Consider the following 20,798-nt stretch of genomic DNA (forward strand, 5'->3'; position numbering starts at 1 on the left):
CCAGCATTAAGAGGGCCAAGACTTCACAAGTCTTCATCTCAGCTTGGGATGGACTGCAGGCCCCCTCAGTTCTTGCTCAGTACCTGGCTGGTACTGAGCCGTTCCTTGGGAGATTGAGTCAGGGAAGCAGACGCTTCCGTGCTGGATCCACGTAGTCACCAAAACTAGCCAAAACCTGAATTAGTTGATTTGAAGGCAGAAGAACCATTGCAAAAAGTCTGTTTCAGGTGGTCTGCTCAGAGATCCACCTGACATCTGCAACTTCAGTCCCTGCTTGCAGACCATCTATCCCCAATCACATGCAGACAGAAGTCAAGCAAATATTTGCCACGCAGTCCTGGAAGATGAAGACAAGCAGTTTGAGAAGAGAGAGGCTTAGCTAGTGCATGTGCTTGCTTTCAACAACTAATGGTTTAGACAAACCCAAATGTTTTTCTTCTGATTCAATGGAACGTATGGCGGTGACTGTGGTCTTTGAGATAAAGACCGGTGCGCTTACATGTAGCGGGTTAGAAATGGTTCATGACCTCCAAATGGAAAATACTAAAAGCATGAAATCTGTGATTATTTGGGGCTTTTCTGAGGGAGGGAAAGTTAATCTACAACTGTCAAAGGAGGCTTTAAAAAATTAAAAAGTTACTATGTGTGACTGGCACACTCCGTGGTCTTTACACATCACATGAACTGTACTTTTTTACATGCTGGTGACTACAGCAAACGCTTTTCTTGCTGTATTTTTTATGGATAAGCATGTCAGACTCTAATTCCTGACACACCTGAAGTGACAGCAGTTCTGCATTGCTGAAGAAAACTTAATTCTAATGAGATCTGGGGCTGAGCAGAGAGGATGAAGGGCAGGGGAAAAGAGGGCAAGCAGCAGGTCTACTCATGTTCTTAGAGATTGCTTTGGAGGAGGCAGGTACTCCATTCTGGTTTACATGTGTAGGCTTTAATTGTGAAGGAAAACGTGTTGCTGTTGTTCTGTAGAACATTGCTTTAAAGAAATAACAGGTCTTTTTATCCAGAAAAGATACCAGGAGCTAGTTCATGGTAGACATTTTCCATGTGATTTGTTTGGTTTTGCTTGTTTGCTGTCATTGTTTTTTTGTTTGTTTGTTTTATTATTATTATTTTTTTTAAGGGTAAAAGTTTGCGTTGACACCTACACTGAAGTTCATGCTCTTATATCGAGCAGAAGCAGATGTGGCCTCTCACTGTGTCATTGTCATTTGTGTACATAGTTGATTTATGCAAATAGGCACGTTTGTTTTCCACGCTAAGCTGTTCTGCAGCACATGAATATGCTATACACAACAGCATAAAAGGGCATTTGCCGAGGCAGATGCTCCTAGAACTTCGGTTCATTTAATTACTGATGACACTGCTGAATGAGCTTGTGTCTTGCTCCGAGATAACCTCGGTGGGTAAATGAATCAAAGTGAGAGCAATTAGAAATTGAAGCTCCTGTACAAGCATCACGGAGTCAGGAAAATGAACAATGGATATAACTGAAACCTAATGAAGCTGAAGAGAGCTGCTTAGCTGACTTCAGTGAGTTTTTTACTTCAGTGTGTGATCAGTAATGTATGGGAAGAGATGTCTAGAGCCTAGTAAGGGAGTTAGGAACGTGTACCTCATTTGACTTAAACACTTCTGCATCAGTGACAGTGATGAAGATGGCTTTCTTGCAGCTGCTTCCACTGTAGAATCTGTTTTGCGTAGCAAAATGTTTGAGGTCACAGTAGAAGGTTGTTTTTTTTCCTCTTTTTTTCCAGTTGAGGTGGTGAATTGGGTCTTTCCTCTGTCTAGTCTGCTGTTTTTCCAGAAGCTATAGGAACTTCTGTCATATTTGCTAGATACAGGTGAATGGATTGCGAAGTTGCAGGATAAGGGAGGTGGGGAGGTTGTGGACACTGAGCAAGTGGCACGCAGGTGGAAAGCCAAGTGCATTTTCCGTAAAATCTTTATCTTGCACAGTGCATCCAGTCAGTTCAAAATAGGTGGCTGCCATGGGAAAAAGGTCACGATGGCATCCCATAGAGCTGGTGACTCTTTTGCTCTGGAATTTCTTTCCCCAAGAAATGGGTCTGGCCACTAGGTATTATTAATATTAAAGTAAAAGTGGCAGGGAAGGGAGCCTACTTACATATCCAGTGAAAGTTCAGTAGCAGTTCTCCATTAAGTCATTCGTCTTTCATATTCCTTTTCTTTTTCCTTTCACTCATTTCAGATTTGCCAGGCAGTAAGTACAGATGTGTATATTCTCTGCTGCTCTGACCAAAATGCTACCAGAAAGACCTACCCTGGGTCGCCGCACAAAGGAATTTAATGTTCGCAGACAACTGCAATCTAAGGTCTAGCTGGCTAGCGAAGGTAGGCAGTGAGGCAGAAGCGATCTCACAGGGCAGACAAAACGGGATCTCCCCTTTTCGTGCTTGGTTTAAATATGGTCTGTAAGTAAGCTGGTCAATGGTCCATATCTCTCAACAAGCCACGATAATAACAGTAGCTGTAAATGACACTTTTATCATGTTCCTTGGACCGGTAATCCTGAGAGACAGGTCTGGTTATGAAGGCCCTTGTATTTCCAAATTCACACGGTGAGTACTGCCTGGGAGTAGCAGCCCGTGTGTACCAGGGCCTCATTTCTCTTGAATGCTCCGAGGCAATCAGTGCTCTGACTGTCTGGCTTCAGCCTATGACAATAGGATGAATTTCAAGGTTTTAAGCTAACCAATATTCTCAGAAGCCTTCTGTGTCTTAGAAGCCTCATCCAAATTTGCTTTCAGTCATATTTATACTGCTAATTTGCCCTTGATCTTTAACTAAATCTCTCCCTCGGGAGGAAGTGATTCTTAAAGGCAACCTCTCTCGTCTATTTTTAAACCTACTCATGTACTTGCAGCATGTAAAGATTGATAGTGCACTTAGTGGGGATTTGGCAGCATGTTTCCTCGTGAACAGAAGACGCCGAATGCCCTTCCAGGCAGTCTAACTTCTAAACTTCCCTCCCTCATTGTGCACCTCCTGGAGTTCTGTGAGGCCATGTTTGGAACTAGAAACAGTGGCTTGAAAGCTCAGAGAAAACAAACTGGTTTTACGTTTTGTATTATCAGTTCTTTTCCCAATAACAGCATGCCCTTAACCTTGTCAGACAGGAGCAGGTGAAAGATGAAGGGTTTCATTCTCCTTTACACAAAATTGCCGGTGAAGTGCCAGAGCAGTGTGAGGTAGCCTCATTTTAATGAGGCGAGTTAAAAATCAGATCATAATTTAGGAAGAGAAATTGGGTGTGGAGGTAGTGGTGTGCTCCTGTCTAATACTTGATTGTTTTTATTCTTGCCAGAAGGTCTGTAAGCTTCTTCATCTCTGCCAGCAGTAGCTGTCTTCCTCGTGCAATCTCTGTCCTTGGAAATGTACGCACGTAGTAGGGTTTTAAGATATTGTTAATATTTAGGAAGACATTTCTTTCAGCAGAAGGGAGAACGCCTCAATGCGCAGTGCTGAGGTTTGTCTTCACTGAACTGTGAGCTTCGATTTTGCCTATTTCACCTCTGATGCATGGAGTGTTTCTGAATAACCATGTGTTCCCTTTTTCTTTCCAACAGTCGCGTGGAGTCCTTCAGCTGCCCAAGCTGTGGGGCACAGTCCTCCTCTTGCAGCTTTTGTTTCTTCCTCGACTCGGTATTTGTCACTGAGCAGTGGTGTGGCTGTGCCCGGCACACCCGGGGCCCTAACTCTGCGCTTCCCTTGGGTTAATGTTCTCTATTTGCAGGCGTTGTTACTGTCTCCCCAGTGTTTGAGATGTACTGGCTAATTTAATTTGGTTCCTGTTTTATTTAGTCTGTAATTCTGTTGTTGATTTTTTTCCCTTGCCCATTGTTTACATCAGTTTTTTAATTTTTTTGTATTTTCCATGTGACCTACTCCACTTTCCTTTCAACCCATCATGTGCGTGCGTATCATGTGACTTTGTCATGTGCCTTGCATGGTGCTGCTGATGTCGTCCTCGCTGGTGAACAGAAGGTAAAACGCTTTGTTCTGACGGGTTGCCTAGCTCTGGGGGAGGAGCCCCTCGGTCAGCGGGCAGGGCCCTCCAACTGCCATCGCTCCAAAATCCTCCCGCAGGCCTTTTGGAGGAGCTGCCCAGCACTGTCCGCACGCGAAGAACTAAACTTTAGTCTTCCGCGCTGAGCTTAAGGCTAGCTGGGGGGCAGGATGACAAAGATCACGCGGCTCAGTCATTTGCTTCTTTCCCTGGCAGAATCCCCCAGTCAGTGTCCAAGCCTGCCCTTAATGCCGATGGCAGAAATCCTTTTGCATTTTAAATGATCGGTGTGCCAACCACAGGCGCTTGGAGAAATTGTGGGGCGAGATGCTCAGGTGATAGAAACCACTGTATCTGCTGTTGTTTCAGCAGCACTCGGACTCTGTGCTATTTATGTACGTATGTTCATGCTATACATCTTTAGTCACTTACCCAAAGGATTAAGAAATTCCTCGTCTCTCAGTCAGTCACTGGTAAGCATGTCACACGGTGATTTAAGAAAGAAATCTTTCAAGCATAAAACTTAACTGTAGCTAGCAGGAAACGTGCTTTTATAGCGTGGGGTATGCAGAGGCACGCCCAGCGTAGATGATGGGAGCTGCACTTCACACTGTACACATGAGAAGTACTATTGCACTGCTCTTGCCAGAGCACCTCATTCCTCCCACACAGTGTCTCAGTGCCAGGCAAGGGAATTAATCCAGGTCTGAAGTCATTTAACAGGAACAGCTAGAGGGGCTGGTGATTTCCATGAAATCAAGAAGCAAATGATTGACCCTTGCAGCTTGTGGAGATGAAGTGAGTCTCCAAGTAAGACATATGGTAGCACAAACGTTTTCTGTAACCTTTTGCTTTTTGCAACTTGACGTGGTACTATGTGCATAATTTAAAGAGAGGTGGGGAATCCGTGCTTCTCTGCTTCCCCAAGTAAGTAAACCTCTCTGAAACCCAGGAAGTGATTCTTTTTTCCATCTATGCATTTTGAAATGACCTTATTGTCTTGGACCACCACCAGGAAAGGATTTGAGGTGGGGTTTGCCAGGAAAACAGAACTAACACCAGTAACCTTCCCACGTGACTGCATGAGTGGAGGCAGCCCCTCTTTCCCTGGTCTGTTCCCTCTCTGGGTGAAATCCAGGAGGGATGTAGGCTTGGTTGTCTCGTTTTTGCATGTTCTGTTTTTGTTCCTTATTTCTTACTGTCGGTGTTCGTTTCTCTCGTGTACGCTGTGAAGACTCCCTTCCTCCTCTTTTTCACCCTTGTGTATTTACCACTTGCGGACACTTTGCATAACTGTGGCTGATGCTGGTTTCAAATGGTGACGCTGTAGATCAGGGTCTAATCCCATTTACATGGTGGTCAAAAAAAGCAGAAATCAGCTGCTTCCTCGTTCACGCATTGCAGCAATTACCATAGCCAGATTGCCGTTGTATTCTCTACGCAAGGAAGGCTGCAGGATTGTTCTCGGCTGCCAGCTGGACAAGGATTGAGGCTCATGAAGTGCTGCAGTTGTCTGTGCCACATTTGACCCACTTTTCGATGAACAAGCAGAAGGAAAACGTGGTGGGAGAAGAGTGGTGACAGTCTGTCATGGCACCGCTGCTACTTCTGGGGGGCAGCACAAATTTAGTGCCCTCTGACCAGGGAAGAGTTTGTACTGCACGTGCGTGGCTCTTCTCTCCCTGCGTCAAAAGCTGAGCTGTCTTGAATTCAGCTTCACAGAGGGTTTGCTCCAATATGATTTCAGCCAGGAGAAGCAGGCTGTGTAAAGCACTATTTGGTTTACTCTTCTTTTCTGAAAAATGTTCTGTGGGTGAAGTTGAAGTCAGTGGAAGTTGTCAAGCTCCAGCAAAGTCTACAGGGTTAATGAAACCTGTAAACTTCACATCTCTGAACAAAAAGGTGCCATTTCCCAAGCCAAGCATGGGAAGATTTCAGTTGCTTGCCTTATCCTGCCCTCCAGTGGGCTGCGCTTGTACGATTTGGTGCTCGGCCTGCTGGGCTGAGCGTGGGGCAGTGCGGTCACAGGAGCGTGCAGGGCACCCTGCGGCTCAGACGTAACCGCTCAGCATCAGCACCCCACGTGCTGAAAGCACGCCCTCCTGCCTCCCTCGCTCTGCAGCAGAGCAAATTCGAAGTGGAGCAAGTGTGGCACGTTTGGGGCCGCGCTCTCAGTAAGCTAAGCAGTGTCGTCACAAGGAGGATTCTCCAAAAAGAGCCACCAGGTGCAGCTGGGACAGGCAGTTTTCTGCAATGTGTCCAGTGGGCCCAGTGTAAATGGGAGACGCCAGGCATGTAGCACACCTTCATGATGCACTCTTGTTTTTCAGCCCCTCTTCCTGCAGGGAGGATGCATGTTCCCTGAGCATGAGTTTTTTTCTCTAACCTTCTTACGACAACCTTTTCTCTTCAGCTACTGACCCTGACTTATCATAGAGATGCTGATTCTGCTGGACTAAACTTCTCCCACTAAACCTCTTCCTCCTTTGTCTGGAACCACACTAACCCATTTTTAATTTTTCAGCTCTCTGGATTGTATCTGCCTGATTAAGCTAAACTAAATTCTATCTGTTCACGAAGAAAGCAATGTCAAATACTCTTCACTAGGTGTTGCACCTCTGGAACTGTTGGGTTTCAGCCCTAGGACTGGTCTGCGTTCTCTTATCTGAAGGGAATGTTTCTTGGAGCAGGAGCGTATTGAAACAACTGGGAAAAGAAAGAACCGGGATGTGGAAAATAGGTGATATAAAACAAGGAAAGGGTTCAGCAGGGAGGGTAATTGGTCGTGGGAATGGCTGCGTTTAAAGTACAGCAGCAAATCCAGGCTGTAAAAGCTTTGTATCAGAAATGAGCATCTTTACAAGGGGTGGTCATTCACATTTTAGTCTTGGTACTCAATCACAGGAAAAAAAATCTAGGCTATATTAGATAAGAGGTCTGATTATTTACAGCATTCCCTTATCACTTCAGCATCTGGCTGCCTAGTAATAATTCTCTTTCTGAGATGAGGATGGGAAAGAGTACCAAGGAGTTGTTGATCTTGTACTGTCTGGTTATGGGTGAAGCCATTCATCAAGTCTGTTACAAATAAGGCAGAAGTCAGGCATTGCTGCTCAGGAATGTTTCAGCAGCATCAGGTGTCTCAGCACGTAGCAAAGTAAGAGGCCACGAACAGCCCAGTTGGTGCTGGGAGTTTTGTTTTGCTTTGTTTTTTTGGGGGGGTGGGAGGGAACAGGACATTTGCTCCTGCTTTCATTTCGCTGTTGGCTAGTAGTCTGGACAGTTATTCCAGCAATAGCTTCTTCAACTCAGTGTTCAAAATCAAAACCTTTGCAGCGATATTTTCTTTCAGGATTGGGGAAAGACAGGTGACACTTTGGTTAACCTGGCGTTACCAGTCTGCCCCGGTGAGGTACCGCTGCTCACCAAGAACTCACCTGCTCACATTTAACTTTCACTGTAGCACGTTCCCTGATTTTAGCATTCATAACTCCAGGAAAAACATGGGCTGGGAAGAGATGCTCAAATATGCGGCCTCTAAGCTGGCAGCACAGACAAAAACCCACCCCTTTGTCTGTAGGGTAGATGGCAAATGTGCTCATCAGTTACTCATGAGATTCTCTTGTCCTGCTGAGGACGTGGCTCAGTTGGCCCTGTACTGTGTGAGCCCGGACAGCTTCAGAGGAGCACGTAGCACCTCCCGTAAGATAAATAGGGCACACGGCAATAGAACTTGGTCTGCTTCAAGCTGCACCAGAGGTCCGTGCAAGGGCAGCTCCGCGCTTACCTTGCGAGCGCTGCGCTCGTGCTTCCAACGTGCAGTCACTGAGAAACCTGCTGCAGGTGGACGCAGAGCTGCTGTGCCCGCTGCCCCTGCCCTGGAAGCCTCGCCATGGGGATGTGGGCAGGAGCGAGGATTTGGAAAAGAGAAATTCAGCATGGAGAACAGGAGCCATCTTTACATCTTTCAGAAAAGTTACGACTTTGGAACAGAAATGTATGCATTTTACGTTAAAGAACTGTGTATCCGTGGATTGCAATTACCTTCTTGGAACCGCTGCTGTGTGGAAATGGAATTAATCTAAAATTACTGTTTCAGTCGAGGTCTTGAGGTTTTTCATTGATGTTTCACCAAAAAATAAAAAAATCCCCTTGATTTCTTGCTTTGGAGGTGGAAGGGGAAGGGCTTCAAATTACTTCTGAAGATGAACTTTGGAAGTTATTGGAACATTAGCCTTGCTCTTGCCAGTCAAAGCTGCATGTGCTTTCCATTAACAGCCGAGTACAAATCCAGACAGAAGAGATTTAGAATTGAGAATGTTTTTTGGGCTGAAATACAGAAGCTCCTGGAAGTTTGCATAGCTGGTGTTGCCTGCCAAAGTTAATACAACTGCTGACTATTTGTTTCCACTTTGAAAATTTAGTTCTGCTGTATTATATTAAAAGTTTTGTTTTAGGCAATGGGCGGAACTGAAAAGTCACAAATGTTATTTCAGAGTCCTGGTTTTGTTCTCATTCATTCAGGCTCTTAAGTTGCAAATGTCACCAGGTTTTGGTCTTGTTCTCCTTGGGGGATACGTTCAGAATTGGACACGTTTTAATTGTGCGTTTCAGCACACTTTGGGGCACGTCAGCGTGTGCTTAAGAAAGCCTCTCATCCAAATCCCAAGCAGCACTACGAGTAAAGACAAAAGTGCTTTAGCAGGACCAAAGCCACTTGGAGCTAGGATGGTAAAGTGTGTGCTCAGCGTTAGCAGACCTGGACGGACTGTGGCTAAATGGAGGAGTAGGAGGTTTTTTTTTTTTGCTTTTTAACACCCAGCCACTTTAATAGATGTGTAAAATACTGGTAGGAATTAGGAGCCTGTAATGAGACCAGCCAACGTAGCGCAATTAATTTCAGGAGTTTGTTGGAAGTGCCAACTGCAGCTGACTTGTAAGCTTTAATTTGCAAATAATTGCAGTGTTGCTTTTGCTCAAATTACCCATAAAGAAATTGGGTAGATTAGCCTTTAGGGAATAACAGCTGAAATGGTCAGAAGTTCCTAAACAGCTTTTAAGCCCAGAATTCATGAGTGAAACACTGGGACTACAGCACAGTAAAGAAGTCAGTAAGTGCTATAAAACAACCTGGCAAGCTTCAGTGAGATTTATGGTAATTTTTCTCAAATCTTACAGACTTTCAGTAGCATCTAAGCTCCTGGGACGTTTCAGAGCTGTAGAAATAATAGCTCCAAGTCCACTCGCAGATGAGCACTGGCGTAGAGGAACCTGTGCCTCTATCTTGCATAAAATGGAGCAAAGCGAGCATCCAGGCAATGACAAAGTTAGCAGGATCTGAGCTCTCCTGGGGTCCGGGTCATTTTTTAAAAAAGACCAGTGCTCTTTTATCATTTAAGTACTTTTGCTAATTTGATGCTTATGTCATTGAGGTTGTTGGGTTGCTTGGTTTCTCATTCCATAAGAGCAAATAAGCAGGCAGCGATGTCTCTCACACAGTGAGTTCTCAGGCTGTCAGAGCACTTGAGAAACGATTGATCCCTGGGGTAGTACGAAAATGGAAGGAGGAAGAAGGTCTCTTTATCGGTCTGCTGCGGTGTTTCTGAAGTGGGATGTTGTGAATATACAATCAACCTGTGGATTTTACTTTTGTTAGAGGTGATGCAGGATGATTGCATGTGGGAGAGAGAAACCTCTTCAGGTTGCTTGTGAAAGTCAGGGAGAAACTGGCTAGGAAAGGGCACTTGTTAGAGACATGGTTGTGAAGGGGGTTGTTGTAAATGACCGTGGCCTGAAGAGGAGAATGCAATTTCATTTTTTTCTGCTGATGTCAGGGATGCAAATTGGGAAGCAATGGCTTTTTTCCCTTTTAAAAATGTACAGAAGAGCGAAAGGGTTCTAGTTCTCCCCAGCCTGTGTTCAGTATTGCAATTGGATGCAGCAGTGCAAGCAGACTGAAAGCAGAATCCGTTGCAGTGCAGCACCGCTTTGTCACACCCGCTTCAGCGGCCACAAACAGTGAGTCTCTGGTCCAGAGACTATAAACCTAAGCAGCATTCTGAGCGCAAACACAGGTCTGTATGACAGCTGTGATGTCTCTTTTATCAGCGATGCTCCCTTTTGCCATGTGGCACAGGAGAATCCCACCTGTTTGCCACGTTCTGTAACTTGATTTTTCCAGGTGGTTTCACACAAGCATTTTTGAACAGAAAAAGCGAAGAATTGGGGTTTGTTCCAGGGTATTCTTGAAGAACGATTGTGTCTTTTTCACTTAGCCTCTGACTCGATTTAGGCACACACAGAAATGGAAACAAGCCACCAAATTCAAGAAGCCTTGCAAACACTTGTGTCTCTAGACACGCAGCGCCCTATGTGTCTGAGCCAGGGTAAGGCCAACACCGTGGCAGCTTAGTGTAGTGAAGTATTTTTCTGATTTTTGAGTGTTCTTTTCCTAATGAACTTGTTGACAAACATAAATCCACCATTGTTTCAGGGGAACCCAGTGCACCCAAACTGGAAGGTCAGATGGGAGAAGACGGAAACTCCATTAAAGTGAATGTTATCAAGCAGGATGACGGTGGCTCCCCGATTAGACATTACCTGATCAAATACAAAGCCGTAAGTATGACTGACACTCAAACCTGATTTTATACGTAGCCTGTTCAGTGCTCAGGCTTTACAATGCAAGCAGATTCCTTGGCAGACAACACGAAGCTAAGATCTTGCAGGTAGGCCAATGCAGAAGTACGTGCTGAGCAGGCGTAGTGGAAGCAGTCAGGATACGAGACATGATAGGCACAGGAGCATCTTAAAATATTTTGTCATTTTCTTTCCTTTCACTTTTATTATAAAAGATTATTTCTCCATTCTATCTTCTATAGAACTGTCAGCATATGATAATTACATACACTTAGGGTTTTTTTCATTACATATGCTTCTGAGACAGGATTGCCAGCAGCAACTGGAACGAGACTGGAGGCTCATAGTGTAGAGCGACTGCTTCAGTATCTCTTGTGCTGTCCACTTAGAGCCATCAGCAAATGTAGTTTTGCACCTCTGAATTACCTGAGAAGCGTGTGCCTTCTGTAGAAGCCCCCACTTTTCCATTTGTTTGTTAGCTGTTACCTTGTTCACAAAGCTGGCTACTAACATTGTGCTGTACGTTTTGCATCTCTGCCTGCCTTGTCGCTGTTCTGCAGAAGCACTCATCAGAATGGAAACCAGAAATCAGACTTCCTTCTGGCAGCAACCACGTCATGCTCAAGTCTCTGGACTGGAACGCAGAGTACGAGGTTTATGTGATAGCTGAAAACCAGCAAGGGAAGTCCAAACCAGCTCACTATGCTTTCCGAACGTCTGCTCAGCCCACTGTCATCCCAGGTACAGCGGTCATAAGCTTTAGCATTGTTTTCTGCTTCCAATTAATGCAACAGTGCTGCATCTTTTAATGTGCCTGAGTAACCCTGACAACTTGCTTGCTTAAAGCCATTATCATAATTGGTTACCCATCCAAAGCTTAGTTTTTGCCACGTACATACCTGTACCGCCGTCCCTGTTACAGTATGTACAGTACACGGGCAGCACTGCTGCACGCCCTGTCCGACTGTTCACAGGGAACGGTGGCTTTTTCTATCAGGGTAACGGGATTACCAGATGAGAAAAGCAGTGGACAGGAAATGCTTTCTGAACACAGGATCCCCAGCTTAAACTGAAGCAGAAGAGCTCTCTGGCGCAATGCTTTTCACGATACAGATTTCCCTTCCAAGCCTGCTTTGTGCTTGCTTACTGCCCGTTTGTCCATCCAGTCCATCCTTTTATTTATCTCTACGCAGGTGTAGTAATGCATAATCTAAAAATACAAAACAAACAAAAACTTGCAAGGATGAAATTGCTGGACCCCCTGTGAATTGAAGCTGTGATGGCTTTAAGGCAGGTGGACCAACATCAGCTGGGCTGAAGCTGCTGCATCAGTCACCTCCTGACTGCGCAGCCCAATATGAGCACATTCGTGCCAAGGTTGGTGCTGGCAGTCTGTGCTGAAGGGAGTGATTTCATTTCATTCTGTCCTCTGGATTCTTAGCTCAGTCTCGTGTTTTTCTTAGAACAATCAGAAAGTTTTCATCAGTGTTCACCTTGCACTACAACTTCAGTCCTTAATCTGCCCCTGTTCCTGTCCTGTCTGAGGCAAACAGCTGAGAGCTCGTGCAGTTACATGCCGAAACTCCCCTGGATTAAGTCAGATAGCGTTGCTGGACATCCAAAGGAGTGACCTGGGTGGCTGGGGCTCAAAAATGTTTGTGGCAGGGAAGATGTAGGGAGAGAGAGGGAAGTGGGGTAAAAGAGACTGGGACGTGTGTTTGAACAGGGCTGCAGTTTTGGGTGGAAGAATACTCAGTAACTCACTAAGCAACTTACCCTCTGATTCTCACTTCCAGCAGCACTACTACTTACTGCCCTCACATATTTGAAGGACAACTGTGACTAACGTGGCAGGGGAAGGTGGGGAGTATTTGGCAGTGTGCCGTAATGGTATTTCAGACCAGAAGAGTCCAATGCAGTCGGCTGGAAACAGCGAATATATGGTTCCTTTACGCTCTTGTGTATCTCCTCAGGGAAAAGTTACAAGCACTGATAAACATTTTTGTTCTTCCACACTACTTGGGTGCAGCCAGTGATGCTTTCTGGTGCTGGTATTTTCTCTTAGACTTTGTTACATGCTCCAGTGGGATGCCAAGAGGTACCTGGGACAGCTGGGATGATTTGCACAGGTCTAATTAGCAATCTTGGAGGACTGTTTCCTTTGCACAGTACAGTTCATGCTGTAGTATATGCGATGTGAGGAGCGATGAGCACAGCCATCACTGAGCTCTTTAAATGCAGCAGAAACGTGGGCAAGGACTCCTTGTAAGGATGGGATTTTTTTAATATCCATTTTGTTTTCACGGGTGTAATTTCTTTGGCCTCTCTGGAATTACGTGAAGCACAGGAGCAATCAGGATTTGAGTTTGCTACTTCCAGTGTTGCTTGGAAGTGCTGGAAGCACATTGCCAAGCAGTTGTTCTCAGATGGCATGCTGCTGCGGGGTTCACCCAGCAAATGGACGCAGCTGATGCTTTGGAAGAACGTGCCCCGGTTCGGGAGCAAGCAGAGCACTGTGCAGTGACGTGGTTACTGCTGCCTATGCTGGATTGGTGACTCGGTTTCTCTAGCTTTTTCGTCTTCATTCTGCACAGAACTTTGACTTACGTTAGGCCTTTCGAGGGATTTCCAGATCCTTTGGTTCCCTGAGCTGTTCTCCAAGCTAATCATGTTTGGCACAATGCTTGGGGAGGGCAAGGATGATTTTTTCTGACATGGCCTCTCTGGAGATGAAGGCACCTGTGCCAGTTGCGGTAGGGAAGAGGCTCTGTCTACTACTTTGCTTTAGTGTCTCTTGTCGTCTTCGTAGAGTTTAGCTTGTGTTTTGATTTTGAGAAGAGCTAGATGAGCAAAGCCAGAGCCAAGACCTTTAAAACTGCATTGCTGTGCTTGACAGTAATAGGCGGATATTTCATGCAGACTAAATGTGTGTTTATTGAGTAGAGTCCCTTGTAGGACCAACGTCTGTAGAATTTTCACAGTGTTTGTAAAGTGGCTGGAAGGACCAGAATATTGCTGAAAAGAATAATAATTGTGTTAAAGTAGTTTACAGGCAACTAGAAGGCCGAATGGAAGTCAGCCTCGTATTCTTGAGTCCATCTTGCCTCTGAGGTTGTGCTCCCCTGGATCTGTTACCCAAAGCCTTGGTACAGCAGGCTTTGGGGGAAGAATTTGGACAGGCAGGTGGATGGTCTGCTCCACAAAGGCTTTTGTGTTCTTTATTTGTAAAAGGCAGTGTTGTCCTTTCAAATAGCAGCCAGCCCTTCTCTTGTGTTGATCGCTGAGCCTTCTGTTCCATCATTTTTAATCTCATTTGCTTGCTAACCCCGTAAGCCCTGACCCGGACGCTGCTCTGCGGCTTTGGACATTGCTGAGCTTCTGAACCTGACCCTTGTGTCGGTGTGAATGTGCTAATGCTATCCTCTAACCTTTAGCCATTTTAATTTACTAAATTAAATAAACCTTTGATTCTTATGTTTTCTATATTTATGACCTAATTTTTTTTATCTATTTTTCTCTTTCTCTCTTTCTTTCTTTCTTCCTCGTCCTTTCTTCCCTCCCCTCTCCCCCTTATTCCTTTCCTATGTCTGTCGTCATACATGTCACCTTGGATCTCACGGGACACATCCACGCTTGCCACATGCACCAAATTTGCTTTTTAAACAACCATATTTTCCCCTCCTGGGAACCATTGTCTGGCACCTGCAGCGACCTTGGGAAGTCCATCAACGTCGTCCTCCTTTGTTTCATTGCTTCTTTCTGCAGTGACTCTGCTTTTGCTCTGTTAGAAAGTTAAAATAAAGCAATATTTGCTTGAAAAGGCCTGGGTCCTGCCAAGGTGTGAAAGCAGATAACTTTGGTTCAGAGGATCCTGTCAGTTCAGGAGGAAACAAAAATCTTTAATTTGAAAGAGTTAATATTTTGTAATGAGGAGAAATGGTCTAAGCCAAGTGTTTTAACAATTTTTTGTTACTTGTAATGAATTTGTCCTTTTTAATGGATGTAAAGGAAGATATTTTTGTTTGCTTGCTTTTTTTTGTCAGAAGAAGGTACGATATTGAAAGCCTTTGAAAAACAAACAAAGCCCATGCAAACTGATCTTTACCGATCTGTCCACACATCTGGTGCTGATCACCACTGTGTCGTGCAAAACTTCTCTAAAGCCTCACCCACAAAGGTAACCTGGCAGGCTGAAAAAGGAAAGCCAACTTGCCAGAGGGAATCCTATGGCTGGCCCATATTCCTCTGTGGGCTTCTGCACGTGGGTTAGAATTTAAGGCTGCCAGAAAGTTTTCCTGACGTGGTGGCCTGAATATAAACAGCTCATGGGAATTGCACTGAAGACACTTCTTTCTTTTCCCCTTCTGTGTGGTTCAGTCCCTGGGACTTCATTGGCCCCTTGTGAGCAGTCAAATATCTCACGACCCGTGGCGGATCCCTGGGGCGTAGTGCAGCCCAAGAACATACAAGTTTGCAATGGATGCTTGTCTAATGTCTTCTGGTCCTCCACTTACTGTATTACCAGCTTCCTAGAGAGACCCTTTTTTTTCTTTGCCATTTTAACAGGAAGGATTAGCTTGGATCGAGTGACCTGATGATCTAAATGATTGTTATTACTGATCCTTAATCATACTCACGGTTAACTGTGCATGTGACGCTGTCAGGCAGGATTAACCCACGGTGTAAATATGCAGCTTTGTTACCGAGTTCTGTGTATTGCATTTTGATGAACAAATTTCAGGTGACTTTCTTTTTGCCGTTTTTATTCAAAAAGAACACCACCAACAGAACACCACCACCCTGAGCCCCTCATGAATTGTCTTTTGTGATGGGAAATCCACTCGGATGTGTTGCCCTTCTGAAAAGGGCGCTCTCTCCACCTAGGTCTCTTTCTCTGTAAATGGGCCTGGGGTGGAAAAGAATGAATTGTGGACGTAGTTATTGAGCTGGCTGTATAGAACGTCTCAAACTCTATCAGTTGTCCGGAATGGGATGAATCTTTCTAACCAAGTGCTGTGAGGGACAAAGAACAAACCCTGCCATCAGTCTTGTCTAACTCTGCATTTTATGCTCTGCACATAAGACTCTGCTGTGTTTATTCAGACCTTGTTCATGATCATTTGTGAACTTCTTGTCTGTCTAAGTTATAAATGAAAACTTTTTGCAGGCATTGCTCACAAAAGCATGTGGATTTCTTATTTAAAAACAAACACACATACACAAATATTCTTGCCTCCGCTATTCTAGAGTGTAGCAGCCTTGTTTGATCTCTTGAGTTTACACCTCAGTGTTACTGAAGTACAGCTCACGTAAGGGTAATTCTAAGTATTTCCAAGTCGGGTGAACTTCCACCTAGCTGAGTTCAAGCTCATCTGTAGATCTGACGCCAGCTTGTCCTGTGGATTTCTCTTTATCCACAGACAGAGGTTACTAGGGGAGGGTAAGCATCGAACTCAGGGTGTTAAAATGATCTTGCCTAAACTATCAGTGGTCAGAACTGTTGGGTGAAGAGAGAGCAGTGCCTCCAGAAGCCATTCTTCCTGGTCCAGGCCTTAGAGGTGCATTACCCTCCCATGGGCTGCTCCCTGTGGTGACTAAGAAGGCCCAGATCATTTCCATGGCTCAAGTTAATTGAAATGAATCCCCTACCGAGCTGACAATGCAATCAATATAGAAAATATACAAAAAGAGCTCCCATCCCCGTGCTTGCAAAAATAAGGAGCATAAGTGGCATTTTGACCCCTTGTTTATGTGGGTTGTAACACGTTAGATCCTTGAGGTCTGACAGTCAAAACTGGACAAGATTCCAGGTCTTGTTCTTGATGTGAATAAAGTTTTATGAAGCTTGCAGAAAAGCCAGTGCTATTTTTGTGGACTTGGAGATGAGACAGGGATTCAGATCTGGACCCAGAAGAGGTTTAAGCACTCGGATTTTCACCACATGTACAGTTTTGCAAGTAAATGTTCTGTGGGAATAACTCATACCTACAGGAGGGCTTTAGAAGAGGTGCTTCCATGTGTGTGTGATGAACTGCAGAGCTTTGCAGGATCTTACTTGGCCCCTGGGATTCCAGCGCCTGTACTCCCAGTTCAAGTTTCTACATTTTTACAGAGATGCATTTTTTGTACAGAGGCGCTTGTGTTGTATACGTAATCGTTTTGGGCTCCAGCAAACTAGTTAGAGATACTAAGAGTCTAAATGTTAATTTGATTAAATACTAAATCATTTTAGCTGTAGGGCGGAATGAATGGTTCTTGAAATATTTGTAGATCAGTGGGATTTAATCAAACCGGTCCCTGAAGCTGAGCAATATACTCCATGCTTCCTGCATTTTATAGCAACAGCAGAGTTCCTTTAAAAAATGCACACCGGCAGAGTAGGTTAGCACCAACAACGTGAGGTCTGTAAGGATTCTTACATTAGTCTTACTGCTTGTCTGTGAAAGATTTGAAATGTCAATTTGTGTCGTGAATTAGAATTTATGAGACCAGAACTAGCGGAGGAGATTTGAAAGTTAATGAAAATCGCAGGGTTTGCTTCCTAGCCTAGAAAAGAAACAATTCTGAGCCCAAGTCAATTGCAGGAAATTAACTTGGCCCAGTTTCATTGTCTGAAATAAAAAACCTGAGAATAGTGCAAAAACAAGACCATTCCTCTGCAGATCTGCCCTTATTCTCCCCATCTCTGTACTCCTCTTACTGGCTGCCTTTCCTCTTCCAGCTCCTCGTGCTCCCTTGGGCCACAGGGTTGGAGCAGGAAAGATAAAATTTGGAGAAGAAAGGAGGGAGATTTCTACCCATTCAGAGCTGTCCTCTGGGTGCTTAGAGACAAAAGAGTTATTTGTAGCTATCACAGAAGAAATTGAATCTTTGAAAACAGAAGTGCTCGGTGGTTTTTATGACCTTACGCAGTGGGTTCCAAACGTGTGGAGCTAGTCAGTGCCCCACCAGGTTTCAGCAGTTCTTAGGGACTGCTGTCCTGCAGCACTTCATGTGGAAGAGCTTGACTTGGTGGTTCGGTTTTGGTTTTGGTGCGGGTTTTTTTTTGCTTGCTTCTTTTGCAAAGCAGAGAGTCTGCTGCTCTTGTGGATCTTCATGCTTGCCAAGGGCTATCAGAGCCCCAACACTCTGCTTCCCAAACGCACGAACATTTTTGTGCACAAACACACAGACACAAACAGGAGAACCTGCTATTGTCATTGTGCGTGGAGCGGCAAGTTTACTTGGAACAGGAACCGTTTTTCATCCATTTTTGCTTTCTCTTACTAATCCTAAATAGCAAGGTGAGTATTCAGACAGCCTGTTCTGCAGTAGTGCGTAATGATCTCCATAACACCTCTGGTTAGTAAATAAAGCAGATATGGGCAACCATAGTAGTAGAGGAAGACTTGGCATTCTGCTCTCGTGGGGATTTCTGTAAAAATTTCATACATAATTTCTAGCCTGAGCTCATCCACCTTCTGTTTGCAGCTTTTGAGATTTGTTGTATCTGTTCTCAAATAAAGTGCCTTATTGTACATGCCGTTCTGCTGCATGTAGGTATTTGTAGGGCCACACTGACCTAAGTCATTCCTGCACCTTTCTTTTGTTAAGTTATATGGGCCGAGTTTCCCAGGTCAGTCCTGTTTTGTTTTATTTTATTAAACTTCCCTGGCTAGCCTTATTCCTCAGCAGTGGTAGTGAACAGCAACTCTTGCTACTCGGGAGTTTTTCCCTGTTAGTCGTACCGCTGCCCCAGAGATCTGTACTTTCATCTCTAGCTCCTTGTGTCCCTGCCTACCTACGTGCTGGGTATTGCCAGAAGTGAAATGGTAAGAGCCCCCCCCCCCTTCCCTTGGGAATGCCTCAACCTTTTGATCTCCTGTGGCACAGCCAACTGTGCCTCCTGCCCGGGGAAGAAGTCCATTCCATGCTGTTGATGTGAAGCAGCTTGCCCAAGTCCCATACCACGTGCAAACACTAAATCACTTGAACAAAGCAGGACTGCACGGCCTGCTGAGGAACCAGAGGGGTTGGCTGTGCTCCAGGGACCGAGGCTGCTTGCCCTAGCTTGGGTTTGGGGTCCTCACTGATCCAGTGGGTGCAGCAGTGAGCAGCAGCGTGTGGGCAGTGCAGCGATAAGGCCGTGTGATCCATGCCACAGAACATTCCTCACCGAAGAGACTTGCAGTTGAGACTGACAGGCCTTAAGCAGCAGGTGCGGAATGGAAGCCAAGAGTAGGACTCTTGTTAGAATGAAATCCTGCAGAAGACGGTTTCTGTCACGTGAGAAGATTCCCTCTGTGTCACTCCGGCTGTGGTGGCCTGGGATGAGGCGTACTGGGGAGGTGCCGTGATGAAGTGTGACTGCGTAGCCCAGGGGTGATGCTTTCCTTCCTGCATCTTTAGTAGCATGACAAGGAGCTCGTTCCTGGAAAGATGTTATAGATGAGAAGTCTGACACATCCTTAGTTTTTACATCCTTAGTTTTTCCTCCAGGAGCTGCTGAGAACGGGATCGTGTTACCTATTGAATAATCCATGAAAGAATACTGCATACATTAGAAGTCCTAATATATGTCCCCCTCACGTCCTGCATGTATCCCGGGTTCATTCACTCATTTAATCATGCAGCTCCCTGCAAGGCGCTGGCGGGGCTGCTCTGCAGCACAGACATTCTGCCAAGCATTTAAAGGACTTGTGATGGAAGTGTCAGCGTTGGGTGCCTCAGAGTCACTTCTAGATACAATAAAATAAACAAAAAACCTTTCCTGTTGGAGTCTGGTTTTCTCAGTACACGGTGGTGTTACAAAATGAAACAACACTTCCCTACCTCGTGCTAAGGACGTCCCACCTCCTGGCTTGAAGTAAGAAAAGAGCAGCAAAAGGTGACGCTGCAGATAGCTGTCTCTAAGTTCTGAGGCTTGTCGGGGGTGAGATTTGATGTGGGGTTTTAGATTTTTGTTTCAGGAGCAGCTCCTCCTTTAGGTACACGTTGGAATATCACTGAGCAAAGGAGTTTTGGCAGACTGCAAACCACAACCACGTAGAGTATGGAGAGTTTCCTGCAGGAAGGGGTCAGTCCTTGCTAGAATAGCACAGTCCTGTGGGCCAGGTATGCTCCAGCCTCTGTTAACCTTCTGCAGGTAATGTTTTAGCTGGTAACAGAGAAATGAATAACCAGCTCAGAGCCAAACAGTTACTCGAGTTCCTTTCTTTAATGCTGGTCGGGGAAGCTGGCAGGGGAAGCTGCAACCAGGCAGCACCACAGGCAGTGTCAGTGCTGCTTGACCTGCACAGCACCGTGCCCGGCTGGTGTTTCCTGACCTGGTTCTAGAGGGCTCGCTCCTGCAGCCATGCAGAATTGCCCTTTGCCTTGTACAAATGTCTCACCTTTGTATTCAAATACTGAAATCATCAAAGATTGTAAGTTTCGGATAGCAGCATGAGTTTGGGCGCAATTCTCTGCCGCAGCGCATGTGAACGCGCATCTCTTGCCTGTGGGTTTTGCTGCTTCCTGCCTGGCTGCTGCCCTAAAGAATCGCTTCCCATTTCATTGGTGCCGGTCGTACTCTCACGACTGACCTGCTGAGGAGCCTGCTGGCACCGGGCCCTCTGTGCTCTGTGGCAAGCACGTGCCTCTCACGGGGCCACGGGAAGCGGAGGATGGATCTGGGGTTTATCCTGGAGCTTTCCTTAGGGAGCTGCTACTTTTCCTCGTCAGGGTGATCTACCACCACCAGGTTGTTTCAAGCACCCCCCTGAATAAGCTAGCACACCTTCCCGGCCTGCAGTTTTTAAAGCAAGGCGAGCAGAAGGGAGAACCTTGGCGAGCCTGCTTCCTCCAGCAATTTCATTTGTTTCCTGGAGTGAGTCCCAGCTTTGCTGCATGCCTTGTTCACATCCCTGAACTCTGAGAGACGCTGATCTGTCCCTGCCGGGGCCGCTCTTTGCCTCTTTCATGCTGGTAAAAGTTGATCTCAAGCGGCAGAGCTCATGAGTCCCCGTTCACACAAGTGCTTGCCTGGGACCAACAATATGTGGGCAGACAGGCAGCAGCTTTGCACGACCCCTGTGAAAATGAAGCTTATGCGCTGCATAGCTGGTTGCACTGGGTTCGTTTGTGCCATGTA

General features: G+C 45.6%; 1 protein-coding gene across 8 annotated transcripts in view; it reads left to right on the forward strand.

The window, feature by feature from the left end:
- The window catches only part of NCAM1 (neural cell adhesion molecule 1), a 105,393-nt gene that overhangs the window by 74,560 nt on the left and 10,035 nt on the right, over positions 1–20,798 (forward strand). For 5 of the 8 annotated variants that reach the window (XM_035346136.1, XM_035346137.1, XM_035346138.1 and 2 more), the window contains 2 exons: positions 10,542–10,666; positions 11,248–11,428. In XM_035346136.1, the coding sequence (XP_035202027.1) occupies positions 10,542–10,666; positions 11,248–11,428 (306 nt within the window). Of the gene's footprint in view, positions 1–10,541; positions 10,667–11,247; positions 11,429–14,395; positions 18,205–20,798 lie in introns of those variants that run through there. The other 3 variants (XM_035346140.1, XM_035346143.1, XM_035346141.1) reach the window with 1 other exon arrangement.

Source organism: Oxyura jamaicensis, chromosome 24 (assembly GCF_011077185.1).
Source record: "Oxyura jamaicensis isolate SHBP4307 breed ruddy duck chromosome 24, BPBGC_Ojam_1.0, whole genome shotgun sequence".
Classification (NCBI taxonomy): Eukaryota; Metazoa; Chordata; class Aves; order Anseriformes; family Anatidae; genus Oxyura; species Oxyura jamaicensis.